General features: G+C 50.8%; 1 protein-coding gene across 6 annotated transcripts in view; it reads left to right on the forward strand.

The window, feature by feature from the left end:
• ANGPT4 (angiopoietin 4) overlaps positions 1–26,089 on the forward strand; it is a 59,446-nt gene that overhangs the window by 24,038 nt on the left and 9,319 nt on the right. The window contains exons 2-10 of one of the 6 annotated variants that reach the window (XM_072800406.1): positions 417–572; positions 2,087–2,208; positions 4,595–4,827; positions 6,922–7,037; positions 9,081–9,182; positions 10,949–11,115; positions 15,456–15,586; positions 16,439–16,637; positions 21,279–25,044. In XM_072800406.1, the coding sequence (XP_072656507.1) occupies positions 417–572; positions 2,087–2,208; positions 4,595–4,827; positions 6,922–7,037; positions 9,081–9,182; positions 10,949–11,115; positions 15,456–15,586; positions 16,439–16,599 (1,188 nt within the window). In that variant the 3' untranslated portion in view covers positions 16,600–16,637; positions 21,279–25,044. Of the gene's footprint in view, positions 1–416; positions 573–2,086; positions 2,209–4,594; positions 4,828–6,921; positions 7,038–9,080; positions 9,183–10,948; positions 11,116–15,455; positions 15,587–16,438; positions 18,299–21,278; positions 25,045–26,089 lie in introns of those variants that run through there. The other 5 variants (XM_072800405.1, XM_072800403.1, XM_072800408.1 and 2 more) reach the window with 5 other exon arrangements.

Below are 26,089 nucleotides of genomic sequence, written 5' to 3' on the forward strand. Positions count from 1 at the left end.
CAATTCATTGAACACATATTTACTGAGTACCCACTGGGCACTAGGCATTGCGCTAGACACAGAGGTAAGACCTAGTCTCTGGCTTCACAAAACGGACATTCCAATGGTAAAATGGACAATAGACAATAAAAATGTAATACAAAGTTAGAGAATGATAAGTGGTAGAAAGAGACCTGAAATGACATGAGGGAGGGAGGGATGGCGGGGGTTTCCAGGAAGAGGGAATAGCATGTGCAGAGGCCCTGAGGTAGCTGTATGCTTGCCATGTTGGAAGGATGTCACGGAGGCCAATGCATCTGGAGCAGAGTGCAGGAGACGACTGAGAGAAGAAATTGGAGTGGGAGCAGAAGGCCAGGTCATGGAGGAAGTCTTCCTCCAGGCTCTACCCATGACCCCAGCCCATGGTCTCCCCACAGCTAGAAAGGTACATCCAGATGAACTTGAGGTCAGAGCTGGCACAGGTCCAACAGCACATGGTCCAGAACCAGACGGCCACCATGTTGGAGCTAGGCACGAGCCTCTTGAACCAGACCACCGCCCAGACCCGCAAGCTGACTGACGTGGAGGCTCAGGTACGGAGAGCGAGCAGGTGGCACAGGGGCAGGGGGATGGGGGGACCTGTGGCGGGCCGGCTGGCTTGCAGCCCAGATCATCTTGCCTTAACCTCTGTCCCTGGGTAAAGTCTGGGCTACATCTGGGACTGTAGCACCCTGGGGCCCCTCCCTGATGACCCCATGACAAAATACTCTGACCCCCCAGCTATGAGCCCTGGGCGGTGCACACTGGGTTTGGTTCTTCTACATCTGTGACTCCAGGGACTCCAGATCTGTGCTGGGCACTGGGATTAGAGGGGGGATAGGAGCACAGATCCAGTGCTCTGAGGAAAGATAGGTAATGAAGAAGTCAATCAGCCTCAAGGGGCCCGCAGCTCGGAGACGGGGAGCCGTGGGAGCACAGAAGGGGAGGGAGGAAACAAATGTATAAGCAGCAGGGTGAGTAAATGAACGGATGAAAAGATTGAATGACAAATAGGCACGTGTCTCTTGGAGCCCTACTAGGTGCCAGGCACTGTGGGAGGTGCCCGGTTCTAGCTCAGAGCAGTAAATGAAACAGGCCTGCCCACCCTTGAGCATCTTCCTTTCTGATGACCACCAGGAGACTGAATAGGATAAATAACCTGCATCTGTGAGAGGGTGGGAGTCTCAGGGGCCGGAGGGAGGGAATGTGTGCTAGGAGCGGAGAAGGGGTGGCTTGCAAGTTTAGACAGGGAGACCAGGAAGGCGCTGCGGGGAAGGTAGAATTGGAGCCAGGCTCACCAGGATGGCCTTCTGGACAGGGAGAGCCGCATGTGCAAAGGCCCAGCGGCAGGACTGTGCCATCAAGCACCAGGAACACCCAGGAGGTCAGTGTAGCTGGAGCGACCAGGGAAGAGGGGTGGGCAAGGGTTCACAGAGGCAGTGAGGGCAGGTGACATCACAGGGTGCTGCAGGTCATGGGGAGGACTGGGACCTTTCCACTGCATGCAGTTGGAGCCACAAGAAGATTCTGAGCAGATGCGCTACATTTTAGAAGGCTGCCTTGGGCTGCTCAGCAGAGGAAGGACTGTAGGGGATCAGGGTGGAGACAGAGCGCCCTGTGAGGAGGGTGGCACAGGACACAGGGCAAGAGATGACAGAGGCCATGACCAGAGAGGGGGCCCTGGAGGGAGGGAGAGTGGTCAGGTGTCCATTTGGAGGCTGGATCTGACAGGACTTGCTGGTAGATTGGATTGGGGTGGGACATGGGTGGTTAGGGGGACTCCTCCTGGGATGTGAGTAGCAGGAGAAATGGACTGCACTGTTGTGTGCAGTGATGGGGAAGAGTAAATTCAAGAGGAAGATCATAAACTCAGTTCAGGCCTGTGAGTGAATGAGTGAATAAAGGAACGAGTAAACAAATGAACGACTATAGGAACTAACTGCTGGGAGGATGGCAGTAGGTCAGCACGCTGCTGGAATGCCAGAGCCCCTGGATGGGTGGGCGGCTGCCGAGTGGGGCTTCTGCATGGCCTGCGTCGGCCCCTTCCTCTCCCTGTTTGCGGGAACAGGTCCTGAACCAGACATCCCGAATGGAGATCCAGCTGCTGGAGACCTCACTGTCCACCAACAAGCTAGAGAAACAGCTACTACTGCAGGGCCATGAGCTCCACAGGCTGCAGGGCCGCAACAGGTGGGCACCAGGACCCCGGCACCCGGCCGGGGCTGGGGGTGAGGGCCAGCCTGGGACCCAAGTGGGGCAGGACCTAGAGTGGGCACGAGAGCCAGGGCTGGGGTGGGCTGGGGGCCAGGCAGGCACCCCTGGGCGGAGATAGGAGATGGACATTTTCCTGAGGCTCAGGACACACTGATTCTTTCTCTGTTCTCTCTTTTTCCCTCTTTCCTTCTTCCTTCCTTTCTTTCTTCATTTTATAAATTTTTAACAGCTTTATTGAGCTACAGTTTACATACTGTACAATTCACCCTGTAAATTTTTATTTGATTTACTTATTTGCCAATAAGTAAATCCAATCTTATCCACTGATTCCCTTTCCCAGAAGCAACCACACTGCCAGCTCCTCGTCTGTACTGGCAGAGAGTCTCGGCATTTATAAACAAATACACTTGAGGGGAACACCCTTCAAATTACAAAGAATAAAAGAGTCATGGGGTCCAGATAAGGCAGAGAAATGGCCATCTGAGGCTGATTTCATCTTGGTTTCGAGCTGAGTGGAGAAAAACTGTCGAGGTCAGGGTGCTGGAGGAGGCCAAACCCACACACTGCAGCGGCCACGGGCCTGTGTACGAAGGGAGATGTTATTGTTCCTCACGTGCTGGGTCAGGATAAGGCCTCCAGGTCCACCCAGCTCCCTCTCATCTGCGTGCAGCTAATGATAGTTTGTCCATCTTCTTATTCTTATGCCCTCACCCCAAGGTGGAGGAGGGCAAGGACTGAGGTCTGAAGTGGCACTGGGTGCCTAGAAGTCAGTGAAGATGAAGGATGTCATCAATAAGCTCTTGGCCCATGGAGATAGCTAAAATTCTAGAATCCGAGTGATTCCCAATTTTTTTCTTCTTACGGTGTAATTTGGGGTTCAGGGGAAATTCCTTCTGCCCTGGCTAGACTTGTTGTTCCAGCCTAGAGAATGGTTTGGCATAACCTCATAGATAGGAGAATGTCTCCCTCCTATCCTATCTGTCAGCCACCCACCGCTTTTCCAAGTTTCTTATGCTCTTCCATTCATTCAACCAACATCGTTTTTGAGCTCTAACCACATGTCAGACACTGTTCTAAACACGGGGGTTACAGAAGCGAAAAAATTCCTATCCCATAGCAGACATTCTATTAGCTGACATTTGAGGGTTTCTGCTGAATATCTAAACAAGTATGTATATATGGTCTTTTTTCCCCCCTTCTTGAACCCAAATGGAGTATACCACGCTCCTGCACCTCTTTTTTTCCAAGTATCCTGGAAACTGTTCTATAATTGCAGGACACACTCTAACTGCATCATGTTCACCCAATGGCTGTGCCCACACTTACATCCTCAGTCCCCAATTGATGGTTATTAAGGTTGTTTCCTGTCTTTTACTCCTGTTCAATCGAAACCCCTAATAGTGGCTCTGTATCTCGTTGCACACACACGGGGCAAATCTGCAGGATAAAATGTCAAAAGTTAAAAAGATTTTTCTTTTTCTAAAACTCTATTTTTAAAACTCATGACAAATATGCTCCATGTTTATTGTATCACCAGACAACAGAGACCTGTATAAAACGAAGGGGAAAGTGGGTTCCGTCCAGCCACCTGCATCTTCCTCCCTCCCCCCCATATTCCTCCTCCCTCCCCCGGACCACTCCGCCAGGAACACAGCACTCAGCGAACTGCCTTTCACTTCTCTACAAGCGCAGCCATCAGTGTCCTTCCACACGTCTTTCCATGCCTTTTCGTATCAGTTCACTGGTTTCCCTCTCCATTTACATGAATGCCCTTTCTCTCTCTCTCTCTCTCTCTCTCTCTTCCCACATGTGGGACTGGCCTAGAGGCACCGATGTGCCAGCACAGTTCACCCCACGTCCTGGGCGTCTTTCCAATTCCGTGCGGATGCGCTAGGCCTCCCTCCTCTTCGCAGCTCCAGAACATTTCCAGGGACACGGAAAGAGAACAGACTCCGCCAGCTCTGACTGTTTGGCATTCACTCTCGCCCCTGCTCCCTGGGGGTTATCTCCTGAGAACCGACTGCTAGGTCAGAGGGCAGGCATAGTGGGGATTTGGTAACAAGGTCCTGGTTGCTGGCATATCCTCCCACGCGCATCTCTTTCTTCTATGGGCTGCGGTCCATCTTCTTCCCGGGCCGGTTCTCTCTTTTCTCCCCTCCTCACTCTCTGCCATCAGTGGGCACGCCCCACCCCGGATCCCCCACCCCCGACTGTGTAACCCGGGACAGGACGCTCTACCTCCCCGGGCCTCGGTGCGGATCTGTCCTGCAGAGCGCCTCCCCGGGGCCCCCAGGGGCAAGCGCGCGAGTGTGGCAGCGCGGTGGGGACAGCGGGCTGACGCTCGTGCGCCCCCGTCCCGCAGCGCGCTGGAGACGCGGGTGCAGGCCCTGGAGACGCAGCAGCAGGCGGAGCTGGCTTCTCTCCGCGGCGAGAAGGAGCGGCTGCGGCGTCTGCTGGGCCGCCAGAGCGGCGCCCTCGCCGGCCTCGAGCGCAGCCTGCGCGCCGCCAGCAGCAACTCCAGCCTCCTGCAGCGCCAGCAGCGCCAGCTGCTGGAGTCCGTGCAGCGCCTGGTGCGCGTCGTGGCACAGGGCCCGGGTGAGCGCGCCGGGCGCCCAGAGCGGTGCGGGAGGAGGGGAGGGGACGGGACGGGACGGGACGGGAGGGGACGGGAGGGGAGCGGAGGAAGACCCTGTTTACCCTCCTGGCTCGCTTGACCCAGAAACCACTCGGGAAAGGCCAGGCCCCTCTCCAAGTACCTTACCTGTGAAACAAATATGGTGAGGACCAGAGTCCCAGGAGAAGCCAAGCCAATCCAGACTCTACCCCAAGACTCCATGAGTGACCTTGAGCATGTCCCCGTCCCTCTCTTGGCCTCAGTTTCCCTATCTATAGAATATAGAGGTTGAACTTGCTGCTCCCCAAGGACTTCTCTCATCCTGTCGCCCTTGTCCCTAAGCCCAGGAGGGCCGAACAGAAGTTAGGAGGCATCTCTGGCTCTAGGTTCTGAGAAGGCAGAAAAATTCCTGGGTCTGCTCCCCAGCGTTCACTGACTCCTTCTGATGGGGCCCACTTGGGGTGGCCAAGGCATGGCTGATTTCAGCTTCAGTCACTCGGTCAGCAAAACCCACTGTGTGCCAGGTCCAGTGCCAGGTACTGGAGATACAGCGGTGAACAGCATAGTCTTGCAAAAATGCCCACCTGCCCATCACTGGGTCTCTAAGGGAAGAAGGAGGAAATGTATGTTTTTGAGTGCCTACTTGATACCACTACATGCTTGCAGTGTTCTTGAAATTTCCAGGCCACAGAAGGCCTAAAAGGCTGTGCTGAGGAGAGAGAACATTAACTGGAGGATAGTCAGGAGCCACAGGAGGGTTTTGCACCTAGTGGGACTATGTTTTGGAAGCTCAGTTGGAACCAGGCAGTGGAGAATAGCTGGGTGAGGAAGGGGCTTCTATTCCTGGATCAACCACAGCAGGAGGCTGGGAAGGCTTTAGGTAACACAAAGTCAAGCAACAGTGATGGGTTCCAGGCACTACGGCTGGCAGTGATTTGGGGCCAGTGGATGGCACCAGGGCTCTGTCTAAGTCAGGCAAGCCCTGCTGGGTTAAGGTATTTGAGGCCCCAAGGAAGCTACAGGGAGAAGTGGATACCTTCCAAACCATGAGATATGAAGTGACCCGAATCCATCACTGGCTTGTGCATGGCCTTGGCAGTGAAGCTGCCAAAATTAGTCCCATGTGTGGGTGTACTGTAGCTTAGCCCCAGATGCAGGCCCAGGCCCAAGGCCTCTCCCCACACACTCCCTGCTAACCCAGTCTCCAGCTGTGACCCAGTGTCTGCTCACCAGTCTGGGTAGGAGGTTGAATTAGGCACCTCGCCTCAGGGACCCTTTGCCCAAACACCCTGTTACCCTGCCCCACTGTCACCAAGGCATTTGAAGTTGTGCCTCCTATCCCAGGACTCCTTCATAAGACCTAGAGTGAGGGAAGGCTCTGCCCATGCCCCCAGCTGTGTGCCCTGAGCCAGTTACCTTACTCTTGGACTTTGGTTTCTTGGTCTATGAAAGGGGGAAGTACTTCCTTGGAGTTCAGACCTTAATGACCTCATCTGGAAGATTCTAGCAGCCTTGTCCGTGGCCTCTCTGCTTTGAGTCTCATCCCCTTCAGTCCCTGTTCCACACCCTGGCCAGAGTGCTCTTCTTCCGCACAGTCCAGGCTCATCATCCTGGCATTCAAGGCTGATCTGGCCCTTCTTCAAACGGCCTCATCTCTTTCTCCTTCATGACCCTGCCTGTGCCATCCTTGCCCTACTCCTGTCAAGTTTATGGGCCAGCCAGAGCTCTCTCTGGCCTCAGCTCTGTTCTCATGGGTAGAGGGTAGTTTCTCCTCCCTGGCTTCCACCACTTCCCTTCACTGCACCGTCCCCTGCAAACACCAAGACTGTTCCCCACCTTACGGCCCTTACACATGCTATTCCCTCTGCTTGGAACATTTTCCCCCTGTCTTAGGTGACTCCTGCTCCTTATCCAGATCCCAGCTCACGGTCACCTCTTCCAGGTAACTTTCCCAGGTTTGATACCTCTCCCTGTCTCCAACACCTCCCATCCAGGAACCTGGCAGAAAGTAGTGCCCACCTGGCACCTTCCCTCCTTAGCTTACCTCTGATTGCTTTTGCTTTGTCCCTTTGCAGCCTCTGTGAGGGCAGCTGAGCAGCTGTTCCAGGATTGTGCAGAGATCCAGCGCTTTGGGGCCAATGCCAGTGGCATCTACACCATCCATGTGGCCAATATGACGGAGCCCAGGAAGGTTAGGGGACTCCCTGGGGGCTGAGGCTATCAGAGAGTGCTGAGCCAAGGGTGTCCCTGGCAGGCCACCCCCCCACCCCCGCATCGGCTTTTGGCCTTGTTCAGCATCTGAGATACCAGAGAAGGTGGGACGACCCTACCTTCCAGAGCCCCCATCAGTCAGAGGTCAGAATATGGGGGTAAAGCAGAAGTTCCCAGAGGTGCAAGCGCATCCTTCTTCTGCACCTTCTCCAGAGATGCTTGCAGTTGGACGAGCAGAAAATAGTTACGTGTTGCTTAAGGTAATGCTAGTTGATACAGCAAATCAACCCTGAGAATCCAGGGGCTTAACACAAAGAAATGTATTTCTACTTTACATATAGTCTGGTTGAAGGCAGGTGTGGGGGCTCTGCTCCATGTGGGAAATTAGGGACCAGGGCTGATATAGACCCTACCATCTCCAGTGAGTGTTTCCTAGGTTGCTCTCAGCTTTGAGGTCCAGTTATTGGATGGATGAGGGGTCAGTGGAAAGCATTCTATCAGAAGGGAAGGTATGGGGGCCAGGCCCAAAAGTGAAAGAATATGGGGAACAACCAGTCAGTCTTCACATTTCCTAATTCCCTGTTCGATTTCCTTTGAATTCCTATGAATACACATCTCAGTTGTTGAATCTTAGTTGAATACACAGTTTGCAGACTCTCCTTAATGCTTCATGCACACCTGCTCAACACATCTTTTGACACAGAGATCAGGCCCTTGATTTCTAGCTAGAGTTTCACGTTTTTCTTATATTTATTTTTATAATTATCTGCATAAAAGCAAGTGTTACCAGTTTTCAATTTATGGTACTGGTAAGATTTCCTTTTAAAATACATTTAGTCTAAGTATTTAAGTTTTCTTTTTTTTAAAAGGACACGACTTTTTAAGTAAATATTCTACATGAAATTAAGTAAATTCAGCTACGGTGGAATTCTGGGAGGCCAAAGATCTAGGCTCACACCTCAGCTTTACTTTGGTCTTACTTGCCTTGAGCAAGTTCCTTCTCCTCGCTAGACCTTAGTTTCCCTTCCCACACCCTCTGCTACTTCCACAACAGAAGCCACTCTCTTCTCTCCCTGAGTAGGCCTTTGCCTTGTCAGAGCTACACCCTCCACTGGAGGTGCCATTCCACTTGTCTGCCTGTCAGGCACATCATCATCCAAGGCCCTGTCCTAATGTTGCCTCCTCTGAGAAACCTTCTAGGGTTGCCCAGTGACTCCTTCTCTGGGGCTCTCTGTGTAGCTGCCCAAATGTTCATAATCAATAGTCTGTTTGCCCTATCATAGCCTCCTCCAGACCAAGCCAGCTCTGAGGGTTGATTTATCTCTGATTTGTCTCTGTCATCTAGTATGGGACCAGGGACCAAGTGTGTCCTCACTGAACATGGAACATGTACTGAACTGGCTGGAAAAATAATATGTGACAAAGATTAGGCTGAAAGAAGAGATTATGATGGATGGTGAGCTTTTTGAGAGAAAGACTCTTTCTGTCTTATCCATAGCAGCATCCCCCATGCCTTGGTAGATAGCAGGTGCTCAGAAAACATTTGTCCACTGAATGTAATAACATGTCCTGAGTCCACACTGTGTGTCAAGTGTGTCCTGCCTCTTGGCATTTAATCCTTACCACAACCTCAAAATAATAGTGAGAGAAAAAGCCTCCATTTACTTAATTCTCAGTATGCCCAGGCTCTGTTATTTAGATGACTCATCTTACGTAAGTCTCACACCAAGCCAATTTGCAGAGGAGAAACTGAGGCACAAAGGGGTAAGGTTTTAACACTTGCATTTTACAAATGAGGAAAGGAAGGCTCTGTGCGGGTATCACTTGCTCGCACTTTAGAAAACTGATGACAGAACTGGGAAATTTGAACCTGGATATTTCTTATGCCCTCAACCACCAGGCTCACTTGTTGCTCTGTGAGATTGTCAGCCAAATCAAAATTGGGCTGGCCCAGACCTACTTCTGGCCTTTTCAGGGTCTTCCAACTCCCTCCCCTCCACCACCACAACGCAATTCCTTTCAGGTATTCTGTGACATGGAGGCCAATGGAGGTGGGTGGACTCTCATCCAGCGCCGTGAGAATGGCAGCGTGAATTTCCAGCGGAACTGGAGAGATTACAAACAGGTAACACTGCTGCCTTGGGAAGGGGCTTTTAAGCCCTGAAACCTGGGGCAGGTGGGTTGTAGGCAGGGCACTAATTTGCCCTCAATCTTTCCCAGAAAAAAAAATCAACCCATCTAAAACCAACTAGCTTCAAACAGGTTTTCCCAGTACACATTCACTGTCAGGGATTCCATCACCTGAAGTTGAACCTTCTTTTTGCAAATTCTGACATATATCCTAAGAATAAAAATTTAACTTTATTTTTTTATTTGTGAAAATATTATATATACATATTGCTTAAGAATTTCTTTTAGAGGGGATCCCTGGGTGGCGCAGCGGTTTGGCGCCTGCCTTTGGCCCAGGGTGCGATCTTGGAGACCTGGGATCGAATCCCACATCGGGCTCCCTGCATGGAGCCTGCTTCTCCCTCTGTGACTATCATAAATAAATAAAATCTTTAAAAAAAAAAGAATTTCTTTTAGAAATACAAAAATGAAACAGAAGAAAATAATCTCCCATGCCCACCCCTGAGCATTGCTTAAATGATGCCCTTATCTTTGCACACATTAATATCATCACATCTGCAGGAGAGATTCTTTTTTTTTTAACTGTTTGAGGAACCTCCACACAGTTTTCCAGAGTGGCTGCACCAGTTCACATTCCCACCAACAGTGTAAGAGGGTTCCCTTTTCTGCGGGAGAGGTTCTTTAACGTGGAATTGTCGGCTCAAAGACCCCATGCATTTTACAAGATGAGGAAGAGTGCCCGATTGTCTTCCAATTTTTTAATTAAATTTTGAGTAAAGGGTTTTTGGCAAGCTGACTTAAAAGCTCTTAACGTTTCTACAAGCAAGAGAAATAGAAAAGGAATCGTGGAAATGCAACAATCTCATTAGTTGTTTCTGCTTACTGTTCATTTGATAAATACTTAAAAATAAATACCAAATTAAGATATGAGTGTTCTTGAGCCAGTTAGGTTTTAAATAATTATTAAGAATAGCAAGAAGAAATAGGATACTCAGAAGTATACAAAGAGCACTGAAGATTAATCATTAGGCCAATCAGCAGCACCGCGGGACTAAAATGGGGAGTGGGGCTTAGGTGTGCCCCTGTCCTTGGTGCTGAACCATTGCTCTGGGCATTGGTTTCTCGTCACTCTGGGACACTGGTGACACCTAACGTGCTTAGCCTTGCATTTCTGTGTTGCTGAAATCTTGCAGCAGCTGCCATGTCACTGAACAAAATTTGCTCTGCAATTTATGCAGCTGATTAAAATCTTTAGTTTTTTTATTAAGGTTCGACCTACATGCAGCTAAGTGCACAAATCTTAAGCGTAAGATACTCAGTGGATTTTTACATATGTATTTACCCATGTGACCATCATTCAAAGCTAGATATACAATGCTGTGAGCCCGCACAGAAGTCCCCCCTGTGCCCCCTTGTGCCTCCGCGTGTCCTAGTCAATACTCTCCCAAAGGTAGTTGCTATTCTGACTTCTATCACCGCAAATTCATTTTGCTTGTTCTTAAATTCCACAGAAATGTGATTCCAATTATTGTTAACAGAATTTTACATTTACAAAAACCTTAGTCTTTTTGCTCCATGGGGTGGGGAACTCCCCTGCCTAGGCCTACCCACACTGTACTTTGTGGACTTGGCCATTAGGCAAAGTGGTTTTGGATTAAGTGGCCCTGGAACCTGGCCCAGCCCAGCTCCTCAGCCAGGGGTGCAGCCTCCCATTGCAGCATGAACAACCCCACCACCACCACCGCCCTTCACTCTCTGCAGGGCTTTGGCGACCTGGCGGGGGAGCACTGGCTGGGCAATGAGGTGGTGCATCAGCTCACCAGCAAGGCAGCCTACTCTCTGCGCGTGGAGCTGCAAGACTGGGAGGGCAACGAGGCCTATGCCCAGTATGAACATTTCCAGCTGGGCAGTGAGGGGCAGCTGTACAGGTAGGCTTGGGGCCCGACTGGTGGGCGGGCTAGGGTCCCGGGCCAGTGGCTGTAGAGTCTGCACCAAGGGTCAGTTCCTGGGCGTCTCCAGTTCCTACCATCTGTCCCCCATTTGGGCACACGTCACGGGATCTGGAGGCGGCTAGTTAACACTCAGCACGTCCTAGCCACTGGGCGGGGTGGAGAGCCTGTCACTGATGCTGCCATCCCAGGAGCAGGAAAGGGCCTTCTAAGGTCAGTCACCCGGAATCAATCATATTACTGAGGCTCAGAGCGAGGAGTCCAGCCTGTCCCACGCTGTGGAGTGATATGGAAAGTTCCCCGGGCTGGGAAACAGAGGACCTGCTCATTCTGACTCTGCTCAAGCTTGCTTTGTAAACTTGAGCAAGTCAAGGTTCTGGTTTCTCTGTACCTCTGCTTCTTAACTGCAGGATGGGCTTACATATGAGTATAACATAAAGGTCTCCCACACCTCCCTCGGCTTGATTCTTAGCTCTGTTTAGGAAAAGGAAAGAACATCTATTGACCTACTATGTTCCAGGCATATTACTCCATTTAGTCCTCCTACAACACTCTGAAATAAGCATTGCTGTACCTGCTTTAGTGAGGTGAAAATAGGCACAGAGCTTAAGTCTCCTACCCAAAGTTACAAGTAGAATTTGGATTTGAATTCAGATCTCTCTGCTACCAAAACTCAGGGTGTTTCCACTACATGATGTTGCCTCTGAGAAACTCAAGGTTCTTGGAGATAAGACTGAGTCCTGTCTTTGAACAGAACAGAATTGGAATCAGAGATTCATACTCACAGGTCTGAAAAGGACCTCATGTGTCATCTGGATCTTACTATGATGTTGGAATCTCCTCCACAGCCATAGTCATCATCCAGCCAGGCTGGAATGCCTCCACTGAGAGAGGTCACTTCCTCCAAAGGAATCTCTGGTGGCTCTCTGTCCTCCTACACTTTATGTATAATTCCATCTTGGAGAGCTTTTCAATGATGTGTCCCACCCTTCTTTCTTCTTATTAAATGCCCCCAGGATCCTCCAGCTAAGTTGTCCTGGCATCCTCCTTAGGGGAACCCATCTCAATCTGATAATAGTCCTTAGACTGCAAGGTTCAGAGCTGAATGACCATACCCTGGGTCTGGGCTAAGTGGGGCTAAGCTGGATGCCCCCACTACTCAAGCTGACCAGTGAGTAACCATAACACCCTGCTGACTCCTATTAAGCTACCAAAGCCAAGGCTTAAGTCCTGACTCCATCCCTATCTCCCTGAGTGACTCTGAAGAAGTGCCTCCACTTTCTCATCTAAAATGGGTGAGCCAGATGTACCTACCTTATTCAACATGTTATAAAGCTCAAATGAGATACTGCATGTAGAGCATTAACACAGTGCATGGCACTTAGTAAATGCTCAGCAAATAATATTACCATTGCTGTCCCAAGGCAGCCCTTCACACACCTGGCTGGCCTGCTCTGTGTGAGTTCATGGCCATTCTTCTCTCCAGTCCCTGGTTCACACTCCAGTGTGTCCTCTGTGTCTGGGGTGAGCATGTCCACAGGCAATCCCACACTCCTGGGAAGACAGCAGCTGCCTATGGGGAAAGTGCAGGGGCATAGAAATGCTTGTGCAAACAGGGAGGACTCCCTAGAGGAGGTAAGGCCTATAAAGGGTGGGCATCCTCCAGACAAAGAGAGAATGCCTTGGGAAGGGCATCCCAAGCAGAGGGGATGTTTTGGAAAAAGGCAGACAGAGAGTTTCATCCAGCAGGCCACAGATACCACAAACCTGAGCAAGTCTCTTTCAAGATCATAAGGAAGAACTCCCCCCTCGTTCCGTAAAAGTTCGGGAGCCTGGGAGTGAAGATCTTGGAAAACACAGGCCTGGAAACTGCCAGAGAAGGGCCAAAGAGAGAGTGACAGAACAGATGTTGGCCCCTGTGCGCACCCCCACCCCATAGTCAGCTGGCCGGTGAGATGGGGAAGATGCGCACAGGAAAGCCCAGTCAGCACTGGGGCCTGGGCGCCATGGGCATGAGGGGCACCCTTATGTGTCAGACCCAATAATGGGGTTTTCTAGAGCCTGGCCGAGGCATACACATTAGCCTACAAGAGGAAGTGGTCCACAGGAAGAAACTGGCACAGGCACACAGCCACCAGGCGCACACCCCTCAGAGGTGGCCACACACCCATATCTGGTTACGAGTGCAAGATTTACACAGAGGTATGTGCACATGCGGAGGGGCTCACCACACCTCTGGGGTGCACGCTTGGGCCTACAGAGTGCATAGACTCACACAAGTACATAGTTGCACAAACCAGCACAGGCACATGCCCAGACATACATGTAGAGGTGCTTCACAGGTACCAATACACGTAATTCCAGACCCAAACTCAGATTCCAGAGCACACACTCGGAGCCTCCATAGACATTGCTGCACAAACTCAAAACAAACATGCACACACACACAGGCATGAAGAACTGTTTCCAAATGCTCACAATTATAGACACACAGACCCCAGCCACCAATCCACAGACACATGAAAGCTACTCCTTGTGTGTCTAACTTAGGAACACCCAGAGACTGTGTGTCTGAGGTCCCCAGGCTTGAGCCATGAACATGTACAGAGTGCATCTGAACAATGGGCCACATTGGGCTTTCTAGTCTCTGACTTGAGAATTCCCCAGAGGTCACAAGATCCTCACTGTGGCTCCCACAGGGGAGAGGAAGAGCCTGAGGTGAGGACTTGGAGACAGCAGGGAGGCCCGTGCTGCTAGAATGACCTCATGAGACTGCTCAGCTTCGCCCAGCCCTGATTCCACACACCTCAGCCTAAATGTCATCCCGAACCTCAGTCTGAGCCCCAAGCCTGACCTTGAACTGCCATCACTGATACCTCAAGGGGAGCCTATAATGACCACAAAGAGAAGACAGGACTATGTGAGCCAGTGGGCCAATCTACCTGTCCCTATCCCTGGGAACCCCTGGCCAGATGGGCTTTTTTACAGGGAGCCCTGGATTACATGTTTAAGGGCACAGTTAGGGCTTTACAGTTAGGGCACCTGGACCCTGAAGCCATGCCCCTGCCTCACTACAGACAGACAGAGCCCATGGTGGGAAGTGCAGGGACTGAGCCAGGCCACAACCCAGGCCCCACATGCCCTCTTGATCCCCCCAGGGGCATCTCCCAGGCCCTGCCCCAGCCGCATCTGGTGTCCATTTTTCCCCACCCAGAGGACCTTCTTTTTTCCAAATCAGGTCCCCACCTCAGCTACCAATGCTACAAGCACCCAACACCCTCTCCAATCAGGAGCAAAAGCCTGTGCCAGCTGTAGCTGTGTGTCAAGAGTGGGGAACAAAGGGACGAATGATAAAAAGCATTATATGTGCTGAACATTTACCATGTGCCCGCACTGCTATGGCTCATCACACACTGAGGTCATCGGAACATGATAACCCAACAAATTCATCACTGTTAACATTACTACCATTACTGTTTTAATAAAAGGAGAAACTGAAACTGACAAGTGAAGCAATCCACCCAAGGTCACGCAGCTGGCAAGTGGCAGAGCTGGGATTCGAATCCAGGCATTCTATCCTCAGAGCTCACGGTCATAATTACCGTATAGGTTTGGCTGTGCCCACCAGGATCTCATAGCCTGGCAGAGAAATAGAAACCCTCCCCGCAGCTGGCTGCAGATGTGCAAGTCACAGGGCTGCGGTTGCCCTGGGGCACAGATCCATGTAGGTTGGTGTAGTCAGGGAAGGCTTCCTGGAGGTGGTAGGCTGGGGTTGCAGAGTAGTCAGCTAGGAAGCAAAATGCACACAACTCCCAAGGCAGGCCACACAGGGCTGGGTTGTGGATCTCACTCTCTTTCATTCTGAGGCCTGGGGCAGCCTCCCTGCGCTCTAGGGATCTCTGTATCTTCACCTGTAAGATGGAAATAATCAGGTGTTGTGAGGATGCCAGGAACAGGGGCTAACCCACAGAAAGCACTTGGAACAATGCCCAGCACATAGTAGGTGTTCAAAAAACTGTTAGCCATTGTCCTCATTATTAGTATTCTCATTTTGATCCTTCTCACTCCTGTCCAAGACTCAGGTTCAGTGAGATGAGGGAGACCTGGCACACAGTGGGTGCTCTGTCCCTGGGAGGCAGCAGGCAGAGAGGGCAATCCAGGGGCAGGATACCCTATGCACCTTAGGCTGGAGTACCCTCTCTCAGAACAACTGAAAAAGAGCCCCAGCCTAGGGCCCTCTTGGGGGGGGGGGCATTCTTTAACCAGCCGCAACCTAACTCTGGACCCAACTCCCATCACCACCTCCGGGTGGCCTCCAGGCTTTCTCTGAGCGGGTACAGCGGTTCAGCAGGGCGCCAGAGCAGCCTGGTCCTGCAAGGCACCAACTTCAGCACCCGTGATGCAGACAATGACAACTGCCTCTGCAAGTGTGCCCAGATGCTGTCTGGAGGTGGGTGTGGGGGTCTGAAACCAAGCTTGCCCACAGGTGCACCTGGCTGAACACCCCCATTACCTCCCCACTCAGGTCCCCTACGGCTGGGTGCTGTTGGGAAGAGGGTGCAGGTTGGGGCACCTGACTGTGCCCCCTCCATCCCTCCCCCCACTGAGTCCTTGAGGTTCCCTCTGGATCTCCCCTCATCCTAACACAGGCACCACCAATCTTTCTCTGAGACTGGGCTAGGGGAACTCTGAGGCTGGGATGCAATGCCTGATGGGCCCCAACCCCAGGCCTGAGAATCCGTTCCCCAGACCGAGTGGGACCAGGATGGGGACACCTGGGCTAGGGGCTCAGGTAGTGTTCCTTGGGGGGAGGACAGAGGGAGATGGGGATGAGTAGGGGAGACAGAGATAGGAGGAGATACCTCCTGCAACACAGAGACAGGGACAGATGCAGATGAGAGGGACACAGAACAGTGGACACAAAGAGCTCCATAGGGACAGAAGTGCAGAGGGACAGATGGAGAGGTAAATGCAGACCACAGAGAGACAGACGGACACAGTATGTGAGAGACAGGCCAGGAAAGGCAAGAAAACAGAAGCAGATACATCAGACTTCAGAGAGATCCAGACAGACCCCACAGAGACATAGACCCATAGACTCGGGGGGCCCTCAGGGGGCTGATGCAGAGGCTGCAGGCTGAGCAGGGAGACTCCCAGGACCATGCCCATCCACTCCGCCCCATCTCCTGCGAGCTGGCCTCCCGGAGGAGGCAGCGGCCCTGACTGTCCCCGGGGTAGGGGGCTGCCCTCAGCCCACTGGCTGGCCCCCACCTCCCCAAGCATCTTCCTCTCCCCGCACCAGGATGGTGGTTTGATGCCTGTGGCCTCTCAAATCTCAACGGCATCTACTACCCAGCTCGCCACCACGTGCGCAAACTCAACGGCATCCGCTGGCACTACTTCCAGGGCCCCAGCTACTCGCTGCGGGCCACTCGCATGATGGTGCGTCCCGTGGGCATCTGACAAGTGGCTGCGCCTGGAGGCTGGACCCATAGGAAGAGGTGGGACTTGGTATCCCCTGGGCAAGCCGGACCCAAACATAGGACACAGTGCCAGGGCATTGTCCTGGATACCCTGGGTCCCCTGAGCTAGCACTCCTTGCCCAGGAGACAGGGGGTCAGCTGCCCCCTGTTCCCTTCAAGTTGTGAAATAAGGGTAATGGGGGGGTCCTGCCTCTACAGTATCCCTCTGTCCTCTTCCCTCTGTCTCCAGCATGGCTACCCTGCCAGCTTGAGGGTCATGATAACCTGAATGAGCTGAGAACATACTCAATTTAGGTCCTCAAAGAAATAGGGAATTAACAGCCCACCCCTCTGAGGCCTCAGCATCTGGAGCTCAGATCAAGTCTTTGGGGGCTTCAGAAAATCTAACAAGGATTTCTTTACCCCTAGCATGTCCTTGAATGTATTCCAGAGAGAATAAATCAGGCTCCCCTTGAAAAGTGAGGGAGGGAAACACGTGGTTAAATCCATATAAACAGGCATTCTTAGCTACAGGACTTGTCAGAGCCTTTAATATAGTGATATGCTTTTTGACCACCTGTGAAGGGGTTAGAGTAGGCAGCTTTCTCCAAGTGTCCTTATTTGAAAATAGGCCCTCTTTATCCCAGAGCATCTCTCGGAGCTGCAGATGCCCTTGGAAAATGTCTGTCAAGTGTGATAAGGAGGAGCCCCATCTCCCCATCTCCCCACCCCCATCTGCACTCAAGAGACACAGTGATGGTCTCAAACAGCCTCTAAAAACAACTGGAAGAAGCTTTGGGTTAAAGAAGACACATGCCATCCCTGAAGAAGGATCTAGTTTATGATCTGTGCTACAGGCTGGGGTCCTGCCAGGTTCCTTCTGGCCCTGGAAAGCCAGATCTCCGCCTGGAGGCTACCTTCTCAGCACTCCCTGTAACCCTAGCTCACGTCGGCTCAAGTTCAAGGACTGCTGGATCTGTCCACTCTGCCTTGGGCAGGATGCCCATCTTCAAGTCTAGATCCTTCCGGCCTCCAAGCCAGGACCCTAGCCCTCTTTCCCCATCTGATCCAACAGTCAGCTGGGGGTTCAAGGGAGGTGGGAGCGTGGGGCAGAGCCAGCCTTTGCCTGGGTCTGGGAGACCAGGGGCTCCTCACGAGCTTCTTTTGGAGGATAGGGTCAGAGAGGGGCCACGGCCGCTCTGCCGCCCACCCCATCACGGTCACCCTCCTCAGTTCGGATGAGGCCAGCACAGTCCTGCCATCTTCAGCCAACACCCAGACCAGCCGAGACCAACCTGCTCTTCCACGAGGGTGTGCCTCTGTCTTCAGGAGGTTTTCTCCTGGATGGGGCTGGGATGGATGGTGGGTGGCTGTCCTTGAGTCCCACCTCAGCCAGGCCCCTGAGCAAAGCCAGCGAGGATTAAGACTGAGCTCTTTGGAAAAAAAAAACAACCGTGTCGTGCCGTGAGCCAGGCTCTGGAATTGGGCAGACCTGCTCCAGCTCCTGGACTTGAGGCCACTGGCTCAGCCTCTCAAGACCTCAGTTGCCTTGTCTGTGTAGTGGAGATGACGCTCCCTCCTGGCTGCGCCATGGCAGGAGGCGATGAAACCATGTATGTCAGCTTTGTAACGGGGCATGGCATGAACAGATGCCTAATAAAGGTTAGTTCCCAAAGAGGGAAATGGAGGGAGGAAATCCACCCCTAGTATGTGCCCCATTTCTTTTGGACCCAGGTAAGGTGAGCACTTATTTTTTAATCCATGGCATTTATGTTTGTACTGCAGAGTTTATCAGCTAGGGGAAAGGAGATGAAGGCGAAGCTGTGAGCCCCAGGGACAGACTCCTCTGGGTGGGATGAAAGCGTAAATCCTGTCTGTACTTGTTTTCTAGAAAAGGCTGAGAAGCTGATCTGGGTTACCCTCTGATGCCTGTTCTTAGATATTCATCCTTCATTCCTACCTTCCTTCCTTCTCCATGTCAGGACTCTCCAGCACAAGGGATAGAAACTCTACCCTAAGGAATGGACTGACTCACATACCCAGAAGTCTAGGGGTGGATTCAGGCACAGTTAGATCCAGGGGCTCAAGTGACGTCCCTCTTCACCTCTCAGCCCTGCATCCACGTCGGCTTTATTCTCAGTCAGGTTCTCTCCTGACAGGTGACTCCAGCAGCCTTGGGCTCATGTGCCCCCAGCTAAGCAGAGTTCCCCTGTCCCAGTGATTTCAGCAAAGGCATGAATTTCTCCAGCTGAGACTGGTGCTCCTGTGCCCATCTCTGTCCTTTTTACTGTGAGTCTGAATGACCAGACCTGGGTCACCCAATCATGCCTTGAACAGGGGTAGGGTCAGTCCCATCCAAGTCCTGTGGACTAGCAGTTCCCAGGCACTATTTCCAGACTGGTGATCACTTGTCTTCCTTCCATCTCTCTGACTCCTATTTCCCATCTCCCCACCCCCAAGTCCTGGCTCCAGGCTCCAGCTCACCCCCAAGTTGCCCCCAACTATCAAGGATACAGCTGTGGCCTGTCCAGGGATGCCAGACTCTGGTTCGCTGTCCTGGCTATGTCCCTGGAGCAGAGTCCCTGGCCCTCTCTGAGCCTGTGTTTCCCATCTGTGCACTAAGGACAGAGCAGCTGCTGGCTTCAAAAAGTCCCCTGACCATGATGCCAACCCACAGCAGCTATGGACAAGACCAGCAGCAGGACTCCAGGCGGCACAGGCCCTTGTGGGGGCATGGCTGGTGGCTTTGGCCCTGGCTGGATCTCTCCGGGTCGCTACTCATAGGAACTATCTTCTGGGATACCTGACTCTGCAGGTTCCTATGCAGAATCCTTGTTACCTCTCCCTACACTAGACCAGCCTTCTCCCCATTTTAGTGATGAAGAAATTAGAGCTCAGAGAGGGAAAGGGTTTCATCTAAGGTGGCACAGCTAATCATCACCTCCAGCACACATGCTGCCTCCCTCATCCCGGCCTCTCTGGGGCAATTTGGCACCAACTGCAAAAATACTGGAGTAGGGTCCCCCTCCACTTATTTCAAGGATTGAAGGAAATTTCTGGAAAGCTCTCCAAGACCTGTCTGCCTTTACCGCTGGCACCTAATCACATTGTTCCTAAGATCTCTGCGTGTCCTCAGCAAAAGCAGTTTCCACACTGGGGGAAGAGCTCACTGTGCCTACCCCAAAACCATAGCCGAGGTAAAAGATGGCCCTTTGCAGGGAGTAGGGGAACAGCCAGCATCAGGATGGTTTGTCTTGCTGGCTGGGGGGATTTGACCCCATTTTCCAGATTTCCCTCCCCCTTGGTGTCTGTGAGAGCTTTCACCTCTCCCATTTAAAGATGCTTCAGAAAGCTAACAGCGTTGTAGCAGCATCTTTGGATGGGGCAGCGCTTCAGAGAATGGAGTCTGTCCAGGCCGTGTCCAGCATAAACGTGTTACTTTCTTGTGTTAGATTAATGTAGGGTCACGCAGTGGAGGTTCTCCTGTGTCCTGAGGTCACCGAAGTTCAATGGCCTTTAGCACTCAACACATTCCTTCCCTACCCCGTGAAGACTCTCAGACTCTCCCCGTCTGCACATTGGGGAGGCTGGGAGCTAGTGCACAGGGAAATCATGTGGATTCCATGTGATGGTGGACAGCCAAGCCTGGAACATTAGAATTCAGCCTGGAACATTAGAATTCAGAATGCATGTGAATGCACACATGCATTCATTCACACAGCAAGTAGATGTTGAGGATCTGCCTGGGTCAAGGCCAAGCTCGGTGATTGGGATGAAGCAAACAAGATAGTCCTGTGCTCAGAACTCAACAGGCTAGAGGGAGAGGCTGGCCCACACCAATTTTTTTTTAATTTATAAAGTTAAATTGACAAATTAATATATTGCAAATAAAGAAAACAACCAGGAGGCGGAGACAGATCACAGAGGGTCCAACATCAAGTGATCAAGGAAAGCCCTCTATTGAGGACTAGTACAGTGAGAAAGAGGCAGCCAAGGAAGAGTAGATTCCCTAGGGGGAACAGCAAGTGCAATGGCCCTGAGGTGATCATGAGGAACTACAAGGGGTCCAGTGTGACTAGAGAGCCACAGTGAGCAAGAGAGAGGGTGCTTGGATAGTGCCCCACCCAGCACCTACATCAGAGATCACTCCCCACCCCAATGCCTGCCAGGGACCGAATCCAGCCCCACCTTGCCTGAGTCATTGTGGAGCTGGGGCAAATTCTTGCCCCTCTCTAGACCTCAGTTTCCCTGTAAAATACTGGGAGAGTGATCATCTCTGTCCGAGAGTCATCCATATCCTGTTACTGGATAACTCTGAACTATGGGCCTTATTGTGCCCACTGCCCTACACTGGATGCCAGTGGGCAAGTCACATGGAGGAAGAGATAGTAAGGGTCTTGCCCTCAGGCTAAATGGGAAGTTTGAAGTGTGTCCTACACAGAGTCAACTAGGGGGACTAGGGTGGGAACACCAGACACTGACTGTATGCTTCCTCCATGCTAGTTTACACGTACCATCTCTGAATTCTAATGGGTTCTAGTATTACCCATTTTACAGAGGTGGAAACAGAGGCTCGGAGAAGTCAAGTGCCTTGCCACACAGTGACTTACGGTACAAGCTACACTTCTGGAGCAAAAAGACCCCCAAATCCAGTAGGTTAAATATGTTTCTTGCCCGTAGGTCTGGAGCTGAGCAGTCCATGGCTGGTGGACTGCCTCCCTCTCCAGCGTCGGCCACTACACCCAAAGGTGCCATATCCCATCTAGCAGGAAGGGAAACAGGACATCCAGCACTGCTTCCTCCCCAGCACGTTCCCTCGTTATCCCAAACTCACCTTTTGCTCAGAATATCCCAGCATTCTCCCTATAGGGCTCCCTGTCCAGGTTTGCTCCCTCCTAGCCTACAGTCATGTCATTTCCCCTGCCTGAAATGTCCAGGGGCTCTCCAGTACCCTGTGCTCAGCCTGCAATCAGGGCTCCTCACCACCCAGCTCAAGTCTCTCTCTAGCTCCACCTCTGCTCTGCTCTTACACTGGAGTTCAGAGGCTTTGGGCCTGATGAATTCCTTCTGCAAAAAGGGTCCCAGTGGGCCATCCCCCAGTTGTCCTGGGGAAACTGTCCATTTCCACTGGACTTTCACATCCCTGTGGCATGGAACTTCGAGTATGCGGTAGCTACTCTGGAAGTAATACAGTGTAGTGGCTCAGTCCTCTGGTTCTGCAGAGAGCTGGACCCAAGTCCACTTCTGCGTCTCACAAGGATAATGTAAAAGCCTCCAAAATCCCGTGAGGGCTTAGCAAATTATAAGGCACCTAGGACAGAGCCTATACCTAGTAAGCTCTCTTTGATATTGTCTCCGATTATTTCTCTGTACCAGGCACCTCGTGAAGAACTTCCCTTATAATCTCCGTGGAAGCCCCACAACAACCTTATGGGATAGGTACTATTATCTTCTCTCCCCTTTCCAAACGGGGAACTGACCCCCATAGAAGTGACGTCACTTGGCCAAAGTCACACCATAAGAATGTACAGAGGGGGTTCTGGATTCAAATCACCTGCTCCAGAGCATCCTTCACCTCGATATTATGTTCCCTGTGACCAAGTTTAAAGGAAAATAAATGAATACATAAGCAATTGCCAAGCTGAAGCTAGCCAGTGCTTGAAACTCACACAGGAAAATAAAAGCCCACTGTCCCTGCTTGATGCCTCTGGGGCAGGGACAGGACCTTCCTTCCTGCTTCTGACTTCCTGACTTCCCTGCCCTGGTTTCAGAACACTTGGCCACAGGCTCATCACCCCCAAATCTTTTCTGAGTAGGACTTAGCTTTTTTCCTTGTCAACCTCCTTGACCTTCCTCCTGTGGCCTGGGCAGGGGAGGGACAGGGACAGGCCACTTTAATCTGGGGAGATGAAACCTCCTAGCTGCTGGAGGCCTCTTCCTTCTGCCTTCACCTGCCTGTCGAGTGTCTGGGAGAGGCATCAGGACCACAGCCACCCAGGTCTGGCTGTGTCCACAAATCAGAAGACTGGACTGATCATTTCCCTCTCTGGACCCCACTCTCCTCATCCATAAAAAGAGAGTGAGCAATCCAGCTCTCCTTCTTTCACAAGGTTGCCATGAGACTCAAATAAGATGGTCCCTTCCTTCATCAAGTATTTACTAACTACTATGTGCCAGCAACTGTGCCAGGCACTAAGGACATGGCCGTGAACAAGACAGATCAACACTTGCCCTTGGGTACTTATAGTCCAGGGTGGGTAGAAATAGACAGAAATTCGATACAAATTAACCAAGCAACCTAAACTACAATGAATATGAGAGGGTAATATATGGCGCTATTGGAGCAAGGACAGCATCCTTATAGGATGAGGATGAATTAGGTGAAGAGGAAAAACAGTGTTCCAGGCAGAGGTGACAGCACATCCAAAGGCCCTGGGGCTGGCCCAGGGGAAAGCTTCAGAGCATTCAGGAAGGGGAAGAAGCCACAGGTCTGGAAGGGGCGAAGTAGGCAGGCCCTTGTGGGCCAGATTGAGAAGAGGATGCAGAAGGTAATGATCTAAACAGCAGGAAGCCAGCGCCACAGTGAAGCCCAGAGCCTACAGGCTTCCCTGTCCTCCAGTGTGAGCACATAGCCTTGAACAAGTTGTTTCCCCTCTCAGAACTTGGGTTTAAACTCCCAGTGAAATCGAGGTCATGATACCTATCTTGCCAAGACATTTGAAGTTTAGAGAAAGCCTATCTACTGTACGTGAAAGACCTGTCCCGGCACAAAAGACCACTCTATAAATGATGTCCACTGTTATTCGCAGTGCAGCCTGTGGGATTTACAGGCTTTCCCATTATTCATTGAACATTTGTCATTCCTGAAGCTTGCTAGCAGACAAGTAGGGGTGGCCCCAAAGGTTTTGGGGAAGGTTTTAAACTGATAGAAGCCAAGCCATGCCTTTGTTCTTTCTTGTCATTTGAGAAAGGACCCTAGGGTTACACAGGAACCTAGTTTGAGAACAATAAACCAACAGAAGGGTAAAGGAGCATCTAACAAACCTGACATCTGTGTGATAGGCTCTGATGAGTATAACAGAAATCAAGGAGTAAAGAACATATTAGCCCCCAACTGGAAGTGACAACAGGAAAATGGGTAAATAGGGGTAAATTCATACGTGGAAGGGAATATTTACTGGGATAGGCACTAGGGCAGCTTTTAGGGTATGAGGACTGTTTGTTTCTTGACCCACGTGAGGGTCACCACACATGTTCAGTTTGTGAGAATTCACCAGGCTGTACCTTCATGTGTGCATTTTTATCTATGTATGTTTCTCTATATGTACATAGGTAGGTCAGGAGGGAAGATTATATATGCACAAGTACAGTATAAACACAAAGTTATTTGGGGAGAAAATAAGAGTTTAGAGAAGAATTTGGCAATAGCTAACAAAATTACTTATGCATTTACCCTTTGACACAGTAATCTCCACTTCTAGGAATCTGTCCTAAATATACATAATATATGCACAAAGTTATTCATTCATTGCAGCTTCATTTGTATTAACAAAAGATGGGAATCAACCCAAATGAATAAACTATGGTACATAGTTTAGGTATTTCTGCATATCAAACTATACCATCTCGGTGGCAGAAAAACGACAGCCACGGATTTTATTTTGCTCACAAATTCTATAGATTAGGAATTCAGACAAGGCATTGCAGGGAGGGTGTGTCTCAATGCCATGACGGCTGGGCTTCAGCTGGAAGGCCCAGATGGATGGAGGTGGGATGAGGTTAAGGGAATGCTGGGAGATGTGGGAATGGAGTCATCTGGAGGCTTTGTTCCTATCACCTGGGCTGGGATGACTCCCAGGTGGAGCTTGGGGAGGACTGCTAACAGGAGCATCCACACTGGCCCTTTTGCCCATGGCTTCCTCATACCATGATGGCTGGATCTGAGAGGAAGCATTTTATCAGCAAACATTCCCAACAGGACCAGAAATCTGGTTTGTAGGGCTCAGTGCAAAATGAAAATGGGGAGCCCCTGGTTCAAACATTAGGAAAATGTACTTCTTCCTTTTCTTCTACAGTCTCTCTCTCAACTTGTCATGCTGTTTTTATTTACTGTTTTGTGTTGCTCTAAAGAATTGTTTTTTATTTAAATTATTTGCATAAATTTTTGCCATTCATCTTTATATTGTAAAATGACAATTTGAATGCAGATGTGAGAGCATTTAACTCACATGTGGAATCACTGAAATTACAACATTGGGGACGGGTGCCTGGGCGGCTCAGTGGTTGAGTGTCTGCCTTCGGCTCAGCTCATGATCCCAGAGTCCTGGGATCGAGTTCTGCATCAGGCTCCCCTCGAGGACCCTGCTTCTCCCTCTGCCTATGTCTCTGCCTCTCTCTGTGTCTCTCATGAATAAATAAATAAAATCTTAAAAAAAAAAAAAAGAAATTACAACGTTGGTATTTCAGAGCTCATGTGCATGTATGGTATATTTCATTCTTACCAGGACTGTGGAAATGCTGCACCAAACCGAGGGATCACTTTTATTTCACTTCTTGATATGCACACCTTCTACCAATATTCTCTACCCTCTGCTTATCATGAGTAAGGAAGGCTGAAGGGACAGGGAACTCGGGATGACCTGTCCTCCCCTTCCTTTCTGGGTCATCATTCTCAGTGCAGGTGGTTGGCCAGCCAATACAGGGAAGTAACATGGATAAGAAAGGATACGATCAAGTTCCTGGATTGTCTGTGTTTTCCTGGAATGCCAGTGCCTTTTTTCTGTGGCCAAAGGCACTTCTGGTTGAAATAGAAAGCACAGCCTCTTCGGGCTGTGCCCATAGTTACTCAATCATAGACTTCACACGCTTACCTTGACCCACTTGGAGAACTACCAAATGACCATGTGCTGTGAGCTTACTGGAATTCTATGCTCATGGGGCATTGTGAACACTATATCTGAGCAGTGGACACTCTTAGTGCATGTTCCGCTCACACGCATGATCCATTGTCCCACTGGACTACACTTTCAATACATGAGCTCAAAGAGAAAATTAAGAATTCTAAGATGTGACAGCAGAGCATTAAAACAATTAAAAATTTTTAATTTTTAATTAAAAAGAAATTACAACGTTAGTATTTCAGAGCTCATGTGCATGTATGGTATATTTCATTCTTACCAGGACTGCTGAGCCCTGCTGAGCCCTGGGACCCTACATACAAGGTCAGTGTGTTATGGAAGCCACATAGCAGGCATTGCAGACCCATATTCAAAAAAAGTGCAGGGAACTAGTGTACATATACCCTCTTGCATAGACACTCGCTCCATTGTCCCATCAGACTTCACTTACAAAACACAAGTGCAGAGATATACTCATTAGGAATTTCAAGACTGCAGAGGAGCATGAAAACAAGTGAATGGCCCTTCTGAACACAGGGCACTATGCCGCTAAATAGGTCATACGACCACGAAGTCCGTCCTGGTTCCTAAGCC

Source organism: Canis lupus, chromosome 26 (assembly GCF_048164855.1).
Source record: "Canis lupus baileyi chromosome 26, mCanLup2.hap1, whole genome shotgun sequence".
Taxonomy (NCBI): domain Eukaryota; kingdom Metazoa; phylum Chordata; class Mammalia; order Carnivora; family Canidae; genus Canis; species Canis lupus.